This window comes from Macrosteles quadrilineatus, unplaced genomic scaffold, assembly GCF_028750875.1.
Source record: "Macrosteles quadrilineatus isolate MER2022 unplaced genomic scaffold, UCM_ALF_1.0 Scaffold_1__1_contigs__length_201487025, whole genome shotgun sequence".
In the NCBI taxonomy this organism is placed as follows: Eukaryota; Metazoa; Arthropoda; class Insecta; order Hemiptera; family Cicadellidae; genus Macrosteles; species Macrosteles quadrilineatus.
The window spans coordinates 122,981,101-122,997,659 of NW_026542594.1; the positions used below are offsets into that span (position 1 = coordinate 122,981,101).

General features: G+C 37.3%; 1 protein-coding gene across 1 annotated transcript; it reads left to right on the plus strand.

The window, feature by feature from the left end:
* The first annotated feature begins 13,081 nt into the window (after positions 1 to 13,081).
* LOC129000263 (uncharacterized) lies at positions 13,082 to 16,125 on the plus strand. The gene is made up of 2 exons (XM_054427227.1): positions 13,082 to 14,408; positions 14,450 to 16,125. The coding sequence occupies exons 1-2, from the start codon at positions 13,082 to 13,084 to the stop codon at positions 16,123 to 16,125; spliced, it is 3,003 nt and encodes a 1,000-aa protein (XP_054283202.1).
* Positions 16,126 to 16,559: the final 434 nt, after the last annotated feature.

The following is a 16,559-nucleotide window of genomic DNA, read 5'->3' on the forward strand; positions in this document are numbered from 1 at the left end:
ATCGCGCAGTTCATTTAGAACTAGTTTCAAGTTTGTCAACTAATGCATTTCTACAGGCTTTGAGAAGATTCATAGCTAGAAGATGAGGCAGACCCTCAATTGTATTCAGCGACAATGCGACCAACTTTGTTGGCGCAAACAATGCCTTTACACAAATTGACTGGGATAAAATCCAGGAGCACAGTTCGGTCCAGCGAATTAAATGGAAACTTAATCCCCCTTCATCACCTTGGGGGTGGCTGGTGGGAGAGATTGATAGGATTGATAAAGCAACTTCTTCGGAAATGTTTGGGCAACTCAAGTTTAACCTATGAAGAATTCTAGACTATCCTTTGTGACTGTGAATCAGTTTTAAATGCACGTCCCCTCACATACATATCTAACGAAGTGAATGATTTGATATCTTTGACTCCAGCAATGTTCTTGACTGACATTAAAGAAACTGGAACACCTGATGTGGACAAAATTAATCACGGAGAGTTGAACCGCAGGGTCTGGTACTGCCAAAAGTTAAAAGAAGATCTGAGAAAGATATTTCGGAGCGAGTATTTGGGAGCACTAATGATGAAGTCGAAAAGGTCAACAAGGGACATACAAGCTGGAGAAGTTGTCATTGTGGAGACAGACGACAAAAGACATCTAAATTGGCCTTTGGCAGTCGTAAATTCATACCGGGTAGAGATGGTAAAATTCGTCTCGCAAAACTCAAGACAAATTCAGGAATAATTTTGCGGACTATCCAAAAAAATTACCCTCTTGAAATACAAAATTGTGAGAAAGAAGAGTTCCTGAAAAATGAACAAATTAAGAACAAAACGAAGAAGGATAATAAAGTAATAGGTAAGAAAACGGTGACTAGAAGTGGACGGATGGTTAAACAACCAAAAATGATTCTCCACTAAAAACCTTGTGTTGAGGAACAAGTGACCTTCCGTTCCTCAAGGTGGGAGGATGTGAAAGTGACTGATGAAGTTTCTCATATTTGACTGGACTTATGTTTAATATTTTTATAAATTTGAAAATCAGCTGTATTTTAATTGTATAATTTTGACAGTTGATTTATGTTTACTTTTTGTAAGTTTTCTAGAATAAAAATCTATATATTAAAAAATATTGGTTTTTCTTTTCCGAGTCCGTCCGCCTCTTTTACCCGACCGAGTTTCATGATTTTGGTCTTAAATTAAAGGTATGCACGCGTAGATTTGCCATCAAGCATCAGCATTCATTTATCTGACGTATTACTCGAGTTATGCACAAACGTAATTTGCTCCCTGAACATTTCTAATGGGAGATAAATTTGGTTTTTCTTTTCCGAGTCCGTTCGGCTCCTCTACCCGACCGATTTTCATAATTTTGGTCTTAAATTAAAGGTATGCACGCGTAGATTTGACATCAAGCATCAGCATTCATTTATCTACAGTATTACTTGTGACGCTCGCGTCACAGCGAAGACGCGTCACGGTAAATCAGCTGATCGCTGGAGAACTTGGGGGGGGGATATGAAGCGCGGGAAGGGCGTCGGAGTCGTGCGGCGGATAGCAGAGCGAGCGGACGGACTTCGATGGTCAAGAGTGGAATCGCCGAATTGATAAGTTAACCTTAGAATAAGATGTTAAAGAATATGTTCTAACTTTCAGTAAAGGGGGGGATTAATGGGTTAGGGAACTATAATTTTATTTCAGCTTAATATGTAAATTATACCTTGAGCACACTCGTACCCTTAAGGTACGAGTGGAAGTTTTCAGTGTTCTTTTCCTTATTATATTTAATTAGAAGCATTAGAAATTATTAGATCATCAAAATGGCTGTGATATGGATGTGGTTTGGCTCAGTAATTAATTTTAGATCTTTATTATTCAACTCAGAATGTCGCTAGAAACACTAGATTGATTATATTGAGCCTTAACGATCCTTATGAGTCCAGTACCGTTACTATAAAACTATAGTAACACGCTTCAATAATGGTAGCAGAGCAACATAAAACCGCATCTATATCGCAGCCAGTTCAAAATTTAACAAAAATTTCATTTTCCTTTATCATACACGTAGGAACACGTGGCCGGCAACACGCTTCAATTGCGACAACACGCCGGAATTCGACCAGTAAAATCGTGATCAGCAAACACGTGGTGGAGTTGAAATTCAGATTTAGTTACAAGTTACAAGTTACAATTGATCCAGAATGGAACTTAGTAAATAATTGCAGCAATGAATTAAAATAAAATTTTCAATTTCAAATGTTTGCTGAGTTTAAAAAATTAGGGTAAATGAATTTGGTGTTTTGTGATCGGGGGCACGTACGTCAGAAATAATATAAATTGGAGTGTATTTCAATAATGTTTTACAGGTTTTTTTTGGGTGAATAATTGCAATGCTAGTTGAAATGAATGTTAAAATAAAGTGAATCGATGCCTTTAAGTAGACCTAGTTCATGTTTCAGTCTGAAGTGGCATAAGTCTGAAGATGTTAGCACGAGGAGAAAGAATAAAATGATAAAAAAAACAAAAAAATGTAAATAAGTAAGAAAATGTAAAAAAAAAAATTATATATAGTGTAGACTTTTTAAAGGCGTTAGATTTTAACGAGCATTGCGATTGTTTACTATTTGTATAACATTGGTATATTGTGTTAATTTTAATATGTAGCAGTATTTAATAGTGATTAACAGTATTTTATTTGTAATATGTAAAAGTGTAATGTAAATATGTAATATGCGCGTGCAATAGGGTTTGGAGTTATCTGAAGGTCAACCTGTGGTATGACTCACAGGAAGAAGCAAACAATAGAGTCAGATAACAACAGTAGCGTTAGGAACTGGCATAGGTTTAGGTTTGGGGGAAATTTCCAGAATATTTAAATGTTTTCAACTCAGTTAGTTTAGATTGGAATATTCCTTCACTGAAAGTAAACATTCGTCAATGAATTGTTTAAAGCGAAGGTATCTGCAGTTAAATATTAGGACAATAGTGTTAAAATAATTTGAGTAACGAGGGAACGAGTTTCCAAAAAAGATTGTTCATTATGTGATTTTAGATAAACAAACAGTTACCAAAACCCCAAAAATCCCCCGAATTCAAACAACATGATTCAAATACAAGCATTAGGTGATTCCATGATTAAAAGATTGAATTATTACATCAAAAACACTCCACAATGTCCCTTAGTGATTAACAGGTCAATTGGGTTATCAGGAGCTAGAGTTCACGAGGTAAAACAATTCTTAAAGTTACAGAAAGTCAAATTTGAAACACACATTCCTTTATTAATTTTCTTGGGAACCAATGACATTTTTAAGGACACTGGTAGTAACCAAATGTGTAGTCAATTCAAATCGTTATTAAAACTTATTAGGAGAACTTCCCCAGGTATTACAATAATAATAGTTCAACTTCCGGCATACCCCAGAGCACAATTCACACCTTCAAAGTTGCAGCAAATTAATAAATTTAACATCTTTCTAAGCACATTAAAAAATGAAAACACCAAGATTGTGTCAACGCAAAATTTATTACACAACGAACACGATTTTCATAAATATTATAAATACAATGGTAGGTTAGACAATATTCATTTAAATGATAACGGAAACCAGAAGGTAGCATTAAAAGTAATAGAATCACTAAAATAAATTGACAGAGTAAAACTAATTCGGATAACAGAGTTATCATGAGAGTGTTCAATAATAAGTAAGTGGTTTAATGTATTTATTCAAGATTAAGTTTTCAATATTCATGTAAGCTGTTGGGAAATGGTTAATTATAGGCTGGGATAGTTATAGTGTATCGAACCCCGAAAACCCCCGGTTGTCTCATTATTAAATTAAGTAGCAATTGCAAAAAATGTTCAAGCCATCGAAAGTACCGTATCCATGGGATAGTCGTCCATCGCCAGGTGTATCCTGGATAGACAAATTAAATGCACAGCAAGCGGTAAGCCAATGTAGGGAATGGGGCCTTGCGCCAGCGGACACGTTGGAATTGAACCGAGGAATATTAAAAAGCCACATTAAGGTCGCCCAACCACCTAATATCAATGAATCAAATTCAGAAGCACCGCCAGCGACAAATAAAGAATTACAGATAGGTCAAGTAGGCACAGAACAGAAATCGGAGACAGAATCAAATCAAACCGAGGAGCCGGTTATTCGCAATGTCGAAGAGGATAGTAGCACAGGAATCTCTGACCAAACATTAGACAAAAATAGAGGGAAACCGACGGAAACGAATCCTCAAACAGTAGACTGGATGTCAATTGTACAAGCGACGGCGGTGGCAGTAGGGCAGAGCATCGCAGCCGCAATGGCTACCAGTAGTAGTGGAGAGGTCAATCGCGAAACGACAGTGTCCACTAGCACTCCCCGAGCGTTGTATGACATGGTGGCGACGTTGAACAAGTGTACAGGGTCAGATGGTCAGTCCTTATTGAAATTTTTAGTAGGAGTCCAGCAAATATTTGAATTAGGATTAACCGACGAAAAAACAGCCCTAGTGGCTATTTTGCCAAAAACCGACGGTCAGCTAAGATCTATCTGGGTTTCAGCCATTGCTAATAAGGTGTCAATATCCACATTGCGTGACCAGATCATAGAAATGTTTTTACCAGACAGGGCTAGGCAACAATTGATTTTCAATTCGATTTACCGCACCCAAGGAATCAACGAGCCTCTTAGTGAGTTTATTACTAGTGTGCAGAATTCAGCCGAAATTTTGATCAAATCCAGCGTTAACCTGTTAGATATAATTCTCACAGGGATGAACCCAGCGAGCAGAGCCAAGTTGGCAGGATTTCCAGCTCCCAGGACAGTAGAAGAATTGTTGCATCTGATACCGAGAATGGAGGTAATTAGAGATTCGGAGCGTAATACGGATAGGCCGCGCGTCGAAAATCAGCACACGGGTAGATTTTTTCCAAACGGGCTGCATCGCCAAGGACGAATTGGAGATTCGAATCATGCGTGGAGAGGACACGAAATCCGGAATAGCGGCGCAAACCAAATACAATTAGGGCAACAGCGATTTCCATATAGACCAAACACATTTCAATATGGCGCGAATCGACCGAACGGCGACCACATGTTCAGACCATATCAAACACACCAACCGCGACATCCTTTTTTTCAGCAACCAAATCAAAATCAAAACCAGTTTAGGCCACAACACAGACCTCCGCATCAGGGCAGACAAAATGATCAGCAGCAAAATTATAGACACCATCAACCAAACAATTTTCATAAGTCAAACTCCAACCGAGGGCGGTAATAGGCGCCGGCGCGGCCCACCCTCGCAAGTACCAAGGCGCCGAGTCAAACGCCGAGATAAAGAATGGTAACACAGATAATAAATCAAAATATGCTCCGAGAATTCCAAAAATACATTTATGTTCAATTCCAGTTAAGTTTAGTAAATACACAATTAAAGCGTTGGTAGACACAGGCAGTTCTTTCACAATAGTTTCTCAGGAATTTTTTCAAAAAATTAAAGATTTAAAGTCAGTAGTAAAATCCGTAGAACGAACCAAAGATTTTGCAGTAGCGGCGAATGGAGATAAGATTCAATTTTCAAACATTGTAAATTTGCATTTCAAAATATCTCTCTTATCTTGGAATCATGGTTTTATGGTAGCACCAAATCTGCCAGTAGACGTAATATTAGGTTCCGATTTTTTACACAAATCAAAAGCTGTCATTAACATGAAGGAGTTTAAGGTAACATTTCCTTATGGTTCAGGTCATACAATGGCGATAACACCGAACGACGACTTTACTACGGCAGACACACCATTTAAGTTAGGCGAACAGCTCGATAATCAACAAAGGCAGAAAGTGAAAGAGTTAGTGGCCCAATTTCCTGACACAATTACCAAAAAAGTAGGCAGAACGAATTTAATTGAATACGATATTAAACTCAAATTAGAACAAGTCGTGAGGACCAGACCTTATCAGTTCGCACCTCCTAAGTTAGATAAGCTGAAGGAACATATACAAGACTTATTAGATAAAGGCATTATAAAACCGTCCGATTCTCCATATAGTTCACCAGGGTTCTTAGTTCCAAAAAAAGGTTCTGACAAGTTTCGTTTCGTAGTGAACTATAAAGCCATAAATAATTTAATAGAATTAGACTCAATGCCAGTTCCCACAGTTGAATCAGCATTTCAATACTTAGGTAAAGCGAAATGGTTTTCACTCATTGATTTAAACAGTGCTTATTTACAAATACCGCTCACAGAACGTAGCAAGAAATACACTAATTTTGTAGTTCCATTTGGGTGTTATGCATATGAAGTAGTTCCATTTGGGATTGCTATAGGATCACAGGTTCTGTCTAGGCTCTTGGATAAAATATTAGGTGATGTGAAATATAAATACGTTTTCAATTTTTTCGACGACATAGTAGTATATTCAGAAGGATCACTAGATGATCACTTGGAAAAATTGAAAGAAGTTTTCTCCAGATTACAAAAGGCAAAACTTACAATAAATCCAGAAAAAATTACAATAGCAAGTAATAAAATAGAATTTTTGGGACATATTTTATCTAATGGAACAGTCACATTCGATCAAGATAAGATAAAACCAATACTTCAATTGCCGCCTCCAAAAAATGTAAAACAAGTAGCGAGATTGGTAGGTTTAATGGCGTACTATGCAAGATTTGTACCTCATTTTGCTAAATTATGTGCTCCCTTAAATAAGCTAAAACGCAAGAATGAACCATTCCATTGGGGTCAAGAGCAAATTGAAGCGTTGGAAGCAATAAAACTAGCATTAACTTCGCAACCAATTCTCAGACTACCGGATTTCGATAAACAATTTATATTACAGACAGATGGATCAGGAACAGGATTAGGTGTACAATTGGGACAGGAACATAATGGCATCATACTTCCGATAGCATACGCGTCTCGTCCATTAAATAAACATGAGAAAAACAAATCCACACTTGAACTAGAATGTAGCGCAGTAGTGTTTGGTCTAAAAAAATTCCAACAATATCTAGAACATCGTCCCTTTAGGCTACAAACAGACAGTTCGTCATTAAAGTGGCTATTAAATCATCCGCGACAGATTGGTAAAATAGCAAGATGGATAGCTTTTATCAACTCATTTCAATTTACGGCGGAACACATAAAAGGAGATATGAATCACATACCAGATCTACTATCGCGAATGTACGACGACAACGACCCGACGGAAGTGACAATGATCACACCTGAAATAAAAAAGACTCAGAATCAGCCCCTGATTAGTAAAATAGCAGCTACCGACGCCCTTCCTCCTAATAGCATGAATATTCTCACCAAAATTCCAGAGGTATTTAAAGATATTGGCGAGCACCAGCGCGAGGATCCAGAGCTTTTGAAAATAATTAAAAATCAGAGGCGAAATGAGGCATACACAGTGAACCAAAGCATTTTGATGCACCAAGCTTCGAACGAGAGATCACCCAGAGTAGTGTTACTGCGAAAACTCATCGACATGATATTCAGATATTATCACGTAGGACCAGCGTCGGCACATTTAGGAATTAGGAAAACCATTCATCAGGTAAATAAGTATTTTTGGGCTCCAGATTTGAATAAAATAATCACAGACAAGGTTAGATCATGTATCGATTGCCAGCGTGCCAAACCCGCGCAAAACACAAGAATAGGTCATTTAGCATCAGAAATTGTCACGAAACCATTTGAAAAGATTTTTATAGATTATGTAGGGAAATTACCAAGGTCACGAAATGGAAATCAATATCTTTTGTCAGTAGTAGACGCGTTTTCAAAGTATACAATTTTATTACCAGCGCGAAACCAAACAGCCGCGACAACAGTAAATTTACTCACAAAACATGTTTTTTCATATTTCGGGTTCCCGAAATATATGGTCAGTGATAGAGTGTCGACGTTCAGATCGCATGAAATAGCAGAAATGTGTATGAGGTATTCAATACAGCACATTCACACTGTTACAAGTACCCAAGTCCCGCGCAAACACAAGGATAGTACCCAAGACCCTACCTTCCTGCCATACCAAATTTTTTTTCTTTCAAGTCGGGGAGGTTGTGACGCTCGCGTCACAGCGAAGACGCGTCACGGTAAATCAGCTGATCGCTGGAGAACTTGGGGGGGGGGATATGAAGTGCGGGAAGGGCGTCGGAGTCGTGCGGCGGATAGCAGAGCGAGCGGACGGACTTCGATGGTCAAGAGTGGAATCGCCGAATTGATAAGTTAACCTTAGAATAAGATGTTAAAGAATATGTTCTAACTTTCAGTAAAGGGGGGATTAAGGGGTTTAGGGAACTATAATTTTATTTCAGCTTAATATGTAAATTATACCTTGAGCACACTCGTACCCTTAAGGTACGAGTGGAAGTTTTCAGTGTTCTTTTCCTTATTATATTTAATTAGAAGCATTAGAAATTATTAGATCATCAAAATGGCTGTGATATGGATGTGGTTTGGCTCAGTAATTAATTTTAGATCTTTATTATTCAACTCAGAATGTCGCTAGAAACACTAGATTGATTATATTGAGCCTTAACGATCCTTATGAGTCCAGTACCGTTACTATAAAACTATAGTAACACGCTTCATACTTGACCATAAACATAAATTAGATTTTTTTTATTGTTACTTCAATTGAAGATATATTTCCTCAGTTGTAATTACGTAATCCTATATGTTTTGGTCTAAGAACCTTCAGTGAAATACCAGCTTTCATTTGAGCCCTTGATTATTAAGATCGGACGTACCTGAAGCGCGCTGCTGAATTCCAAACAATAAAAAATGTAATTATTTTGGGATTTACCGACGACCAGTGAGTTCGTTTGGCTCTTCTACCCAACCGATTTTAATGATTGAAGTCTCAAATTGAAGGAATGCACGCACAGATTTGCCATCAATCGTCGACATATATTTATCTATAAACTCTGCTTATACGTAAACGAAATTTGCTCCCCGTGTATTTCTTATGGGAGTTAAATTTGGTTTTTCTTTGCCGAGTTCGTTTGGCGCTTCTACCCGACCTATTTTCTTGATAGAGGTATCAAATTGAAGGTATGCACGCACAGATTTGCCATCAAGCATCGGTATATATTTATCTATAATCCCACTCTGCTTATACGTAAACAAAATTTGTTCCCCATGTATTTCTTATGGGAGTTAAATTTGGCTTTTCTTTGCCGAGTTCGATTGGCTCTTCTACCCGACCGATTTTCATGATTTAGGTCTCAAATTGAAGGTATGCACGCACGGATTTCACATCAAGCATCGGCATATATTTATATATAATCCCAGTCGGCTTATACGTAAACGAAATTTGCTCCCCATACATTTATCATGGGATTTAAATTGGTTTTTCTTTTCCGAGTTCGTTTGGCTCTTCTACCCGACCGATTTTCATAATTTTAGGTCTTAAATTGAAGTCATGCACGTAAAGATTTCACATCAAACATCGAAATATATTAACCTACTGTAATATTTGACCAAAAACATAATTCCTTCAGTGAAATAACTGATTTCATTTAAGCTATTAGTTATTCAAATCGGACGAGTTTCTAGCAAACGCAAGAAGAACAACCAATATAAAAATAAGGATTTTCTATGACAAAAAATCAATATCTCCAGCATTGTTCATGTTTTTTTTAAATATGTTTTAGACTCATAATAATCAGTAAATTGTAATCTTTGATTTGAGCTATTGATCGTGTGTGAATCAGTATCAAGATACTGTATTACTCAATCAAAAATCTTAAATTTTATTCTTTCTCGAATACTATATTTATTTTAACGCTGCGGAGCAGCATGGGTCCTCTAGTAATGATGAAATTGCTATATTTAAAAAAGAATTGATTTTTTCTGTAATTTAGTTCGAACGGTCTAATTTCCACAAAAGTTGAACCGTACAATATTTAATTGTTTCTAAGTCTAAGTTCTAAGTTTGATTTGTTTCAGGAATTAATCTCTTTACAGGAATTGAGAACAATTCTAATTTTATTATAACCAGAAGAATTGTAAAACTATTAGGTAGCTGTAAGGACCGTGAAGTTGAACTAGGAAAATCATGCTAGAACTGGAATAAAATAGACATCAGACAATAATGACTCACTAAACAAAGTATCTGCTTACCGAGTGTGTCTTATCAAATCAGTTTATCATAAGTCGACTGTTGTACTTTTTTTTAACAGAACAGCGATTGTATAGCAAAAAGTGAAACGAAACCGGACTGTGAATACTAATAGCTAGTTACCTACCTATCTAGTGAGAGGTTTCTTGTCCCTTAACCCACCTTGCATTGTTGATATAAACTTGTATTGTTTGATATAAACTTTATTATTCAGACATGACACTAATAGGTAAAGTGAAACAAAGTAAAGTGAGCGATATAGGTTAGGGGTGAAAACTTTACCTCAATCAGACTCACAGATAGAATTGAAGGAGCGGCAGCTACAATTAAAAATGTTTTTGAAACAACCTCCACGGCATAATATGTAGTATTTAAGTAATATTTTATTTAACATAAAAACAATTACAGCCATCAATCTAGTTGAACTCCACTCACTGACCCTGTACCCTGTTGATCAAAGCTGAATACAATTCATTCCCGTATAGTTAATGTACATTTCATTACAAAATAGTTTACAAGTGCTATTGGTTTTTTACAAGTGCTTAACCATCAATTTAAATTTATTTAAAGGAAATAGTTTCTGGCTATTGGACTCCTTGCTGCTTTTCATTGGTGGGACTGACTGAGCTTTCCTACCTCTAAAACTAAAACAATAGTTAGTTATACACTAGTGCAAACAAAATTAGTACCTCAAGTCTTTAGTCTTCTCTATGGAGATATAAATGGACAAGATAATACCTCCGCCGCAGCAAACCTGCAGACTAAGCGAATTTCCATTTGCCTGATTGGATTTACACTAAAATGTCTTCTTAAAAATATCACATTTATTCCCTATTTAAATAGAATCAGTTTAACACATACTTAGGTTTGCTGCAACAGGGAGGGTAAAAGTGTTTTTTTAATGTAAAATGTTAATAGTTAGTAATTTAGAAATAAAAAGATTTTCCAAATTTGATCAAAATATGTTCATAAACAAGCAAACTACAACAGTTTACTTATTCTCCATAAGAATAACATGGGAATTTTAAATTTACAATTTTTTGGAATTTTCTCCGTAACCATTAGGCGCATAATAACGCTTCAATATACTAAATTATTTGTTTTTTTAAGCTCTACAAAATGGTTTGGAAAGAAATTGCTAAATTTTATGTTTTTTCGGTCAAAAATGCGAAAAACCTATTTTTACCCGATAAAACCCCGTTCCCATGGTCCGATCATGCTGGATCGCGAACTCGTTCGAATAAACGTAGGTTTACACGTTTGTACTAAATTTCATCAAAATCGGATCATTTTTGCTTGAGTTATCATGCTAACGGACACACATATATATATATATTAAGTATGATTGTGGTTAGGGCTACTACTATATAAATAATTGAAAACATTATAAAAACATAAGTTGTTAGATAGTTTTTTATTATAGTATGTTTTAGTGGGCTGAATGCAGATTTAATATGCATTGGAACAATGATTTGGTATAATTTAATAATTACTAGTGTACATGTTGCTCGAATTCGAGCAATTACAAAGTATTACAGGAGTTATTTCAGATTGAATAACAGTCATATTTACAATGAGTTTAAGAGAGTCGACTCAAATATTACCGTTGTGTAACTCAGACCCCGTTTATCTTCGTTATTGATAAACCTAAAGCATTCCGGACGGTTCTCTCCTTCTCAAAATGCCTCGCTGTACAGGCAACACAGGTCATTAATAGAGGGCCAATTGAGAACGAAAAGTCGTTTTGGGGTAGTGTTAGGGCGCATTTGTAACCAAATAGTTGAAGTTGTCCAGGTTCAGGTTCAGACTGTGATGAGTTAAGCCTATTACGCGCCACTGTTCTGTATAGCTGCGGTCGTTATCACGTTTGCGCCCCCTGTCTTTGTTTCGTTGTCGTTGCGTCGGAGACATTTAAAAGAAATAAACAACAAATAATAAACAAATTATAGCTACACAAAACAACGATAAATGCACAAACTTAAGTTACAATCATGCTAACACAATCCATCATAGCGACACAAAACAACGATAAATACACAAATTTAAGATACGACCATACTATAGTCCTCGCCACCCTATGAGGCAGCCAAAGGCCGCACGGCGTATATCTAGTGCGACCTTTGGCTGCCTCAACTTAGGGTGGCGAGGACTATAACACGATCCGTCTTGGGGGTTATGTTTACACAAACTCAAATAGTAAATAAATGTACTCAATGTGTTTCATTGAATTGAAAAGTAAATAACAGCAATAAAATTATACAGCTGATCAAAATGTAAACAATTATGTTCTTCATAAGGATAACATGGGAAGTTTCAAAGCCACTGGGGCAGAGCCCAAGGGACTTTTTCAAAAATGTAAGGTCAGTTTGCAAATCTAGGCAACACGCTCTTTCCAATGAGACGTCAATGGATAAAATCGGTTAGGAAATGGCGGAGGAGTTCAACCGACAAACTTTCGTGTAGCGTATTAATTATATAGATTCCGTCTTGGGGGTTATGTTTACACAAACTCAAATAGTAAATAAATGTACTCAATGTGTTTCATTGAATTGAAAAGTAAATAACAGCAATAAAATTATACAGCTGATCAAAATGTAAACAATTATGTTCTTCATAAGGATAACATGGGAAGTTTCAAAGCCACTGGGGCAGAGCCCAAGGGACTTTTTCAAAAATATAAGGTCAGTTTGCAAATCTACGCGACACGCTCTTTCCAATGAGACGTCAATGGATAAAATCGGTTAGGAAATGGCGGAGGAGTTCAACCGACAAACTTTCGTGAAGCGTATTAATTATATAGATATTGATCAGCTGGTTTATTGGTTTCAAAATAAATGTAATGAAAAGAACATGAGTTTTATTAGCTAAATAATCTTATCTATTAATTTTGAACATTGGTGCCGAAAACCCTTAGGAATCAACTAAATGTCAAATAAAGGAATTGTTACAAGGTCCAAAGCCAAAATGTCACTTGTAAGACAACAAGATGGTGAAGATAAATTAAGTGGTAAGTCAGTTCCTAACACAGCAAAATCTCACAAAACTAGTTCGAGTCAAAGTAGAAATAGAAGTGTTACAGAAGTTGTTGATGAGCTTATAAAGATACAGGAAGAGGAGACAGCTGTAATAATCTCTTATGCACAAGCAAATGCTTTAGCTGAAAAGGCTATGGCTGAGGCTGAGGCTGAAAAGGCTATGGCTGAGGCTGAGGCTGACAAAAGACTGGCTCAAGTGCAAGAAGAAGCCAAGCTGAAAGAAATAGAAGTCAAGAAGAGGTTACTTGAAGGTCGTCTTTCACTTCTCAGTAAGGGATCGTCTAGGGGTAGCAGTAAGTCATCACGGCGGACGCTCGATTCACTTCTACAAGAGCCAATATCGACTAAGGAAGGAGATGTTTTGTGTTCCCCTCAAGATATGCAACCTAAATCTCAAAGTTACACAAATAACAATCAGTTTGAATCAAATAGAAATGCAGTAGTAAATAAAGGATATTTAACCAACGATGAAAAGTCAGTTAGAAAGAAGATGCCTGCAACAGTTTTATCTACTCTACCAAGCTTCAGCGGAAATCTTGACCAATGGCCCGCTTGGATAGCTGAGTACAATCGTTCAACTGAATTGAATGATTACACGGACCTGGAGAATCTTCAGAGACTACAGAAGTCCCTGTCCGGAAAAGCAAAGGAAATGATTTCAGCCCTATTGATATATCCCGAAAACGTAAAAGAAATTATAAATTTGTTGGAAAAACGTTTCGGAAGACCAGAAATCATAATTAAGAACTTAATTGCAAGTGTGAGAAGTCGCCCACCTACAAAAGATTACAAGCCTGACACTTTGGTGACTTTCAGCGACATGGTGCGAAACTTAGTGGTGACAGTGAAGTCCTTGAAGCAAGATCATTATCTGTTCAACCCCCAACTGATGGAAGAATTGACGGATAAGCTATCCACCAACATGAAACTTAATTGGGGAATGCACGTCACATCACCACAGTCTCAAATAAAACATCCTGTCGGCCTGGACACCTTTTCAACGTGGCTTTCTTCTATGGCAGATGCAGCAACTGTATGTGCTGCTCCTAGTACATCATCTTTACCTGGGAACTACAAAAGTGCAACAAGTGGGAATTCAAACCAAAAAAACTATGTGCTTATCCAAGAAGAAAGTGACAAAAGACCTGGAAAGCGGATGTGTCTTTGCTGTAAGAAAAAAGAACATTGTTTAGAAGACTGCAAGCAGTTCTTAGAATATGATGTGAACAAGCGATGGGACACAGTCAAGAGTTGCGGTGTGTGTGTTTCAATTGCCTGAAAACGAAGCACCGAGCAGCAAAGTGCCGTAAAAGGGTTGCCTGTGGAGTGAACGGTTGTACCTACTCTCACCACAAACTGTTGCACTGTCTCACAAAGAAAGAAGGTGAGAACACAAAAAATCCTGAACCAACTGAAGTACAAACAGAGCACGTAGGTTACCAAGAGGAAGCGATAGCAAGGGTTCTCTTAAGAGTTCTCTCTGTAACTTTGGTGGGGAGAAATGGAGTTCAAATTGACACGTATGCACTTATTGATGATGGCTCTACCGTTTCCATAATTGAAAAAGATTTGGCAGAAGAACTTGGAATTGAAGGTCCTGAAAAACCTATATCGTTTTCATGGACAGATGGGTCTGTTTACACTGAAGAGCAGTCTCAAACCTTATCAGTGACAGTTCTTGGAGAAACAGGAGAAGAGTTATTACTGGACAATGTGAGGACATTGAGAGAGTTGCAGCTACCAACACAATCAATTAGCATGGAGAAAATGAAAAGAAAATGGTCGCATCTACAAGACATCCCAGAGGAAGTTTTCAGACGTGGTCGGCCAAGACTCCTCATTGGACATGAGCACATCCACCTGACAGTTCCTCTGCAAGTCGTGATCGGGCCTGCCAATGCACCTATTGCACTGAAGTCAAAGTTGGGATGGACAATTAACGGCCCCACTGGAAAAAGCACTTACCAAACTCGAGTCGATAAAGAATTTGTGATGTTTAAAAGCGAGATAAGTTCAGAGATGGAAGAGCTTAATTCGATAGTCAAAAGAAGTTTCGATACAGACTTTTTTGATTGCTCAGATTACAACTGTAAGAAGACTGAAGAGGAAGTGAGAGCAGAAACAATTTTGGAAAATACATGTTCTCAGAAAGAAGATGGATGCTGGCAAGTTGGTTTGCTTTGGAAAAAAGACAATCCTCACTTACCTGAAAGTCGATCTGTTGCTTGGCGAAGATTAAACTATGTCGATGAAAAAATGAAAGAAAATCCAAAACTTAGCGAACAATATCATAAACAGATATTAAGCTACGCTGAAAAGGACTACGCAGAGAAGCTGAGCCCAGAAAAAGCTAACAACAGAAGTGAGAAGACATGGTATCTCCCTCACTTTTCTGTGATCAACCCAAGGAAACCAGACAAGTTCCGGTTTGTGTTCGACGCGGCTTCGAAATCTCACGGCCAAAGCTTGAACAGTTATCTACTTCCTGGGCCAAATTTGTTTAACAGTTTAATTGGTATTCTATTTCAATTTAGAAAACACAAGATTGCATTTGCAGCAGACATAGAAGAAATGTTTCTGAGAATAAAAATAATTGCAAAAGATCAAGATGCACTACGCTTTCTCTGGAGAGGAGAAAATAGAAACCTTGAAGAATGGTGTATGACATCTATGATTTTTGGAGCGGTGTGTTCACCTACTAGTGCCATCTATGTCATGAGGAAAAATGCAGAAAAATATGGAAAAGAGAACCAAGAAGCTTTACATGCTATACAAGAGCAGTTTTACATGGATGACTATCTGGACAGCAGAGAAACTATTGACGAAGCAGAAACTTTGGTAAAAGATGTTGTAAATATCTGCCAGAAAGGAGGATTTAACTTGAGGAATGTCATCAGTAATTCAGAGGAACTAATTAGTTCACTGCCCAAGTCAAATGGTCAAGCAATTACTCGAATGAAGAAGTGGGATTAACAGCTGAAGATACAGAACGAGTTCTCGGACTGCACTGGAACTTTCGTGAAGATGTCCTTGTCTTTAAAGTGAACTTCATTAAAGTAAAGAATGAAATTGTACAATTAAAGGAGTCACCAACGAAGCGACAAGTTCTGCAGGCTGTGATGTCTATTTACGATCCATTGGGATTCATTACTCCAATTACGATGAAAGGAAAAATCCTTGTACAAACCTGTGGAAGTTAAACATTCAATGGGATGAAGTAATACCAGCCGAATTAGAGAAGTTGTGGGAAAACTGGATGGATGAAAGATGTAAAGAAGTCAGAAAACTTGAAAATACAACGTTGCTACAACCTAACTTCAAATTGCTCCTTGCAGCTACATATATTTTGTGATGCGAGTGAAAAAGGATTTTGTTCAGTGGCCTATTTCAGAGTGGGAAAAGGAGAT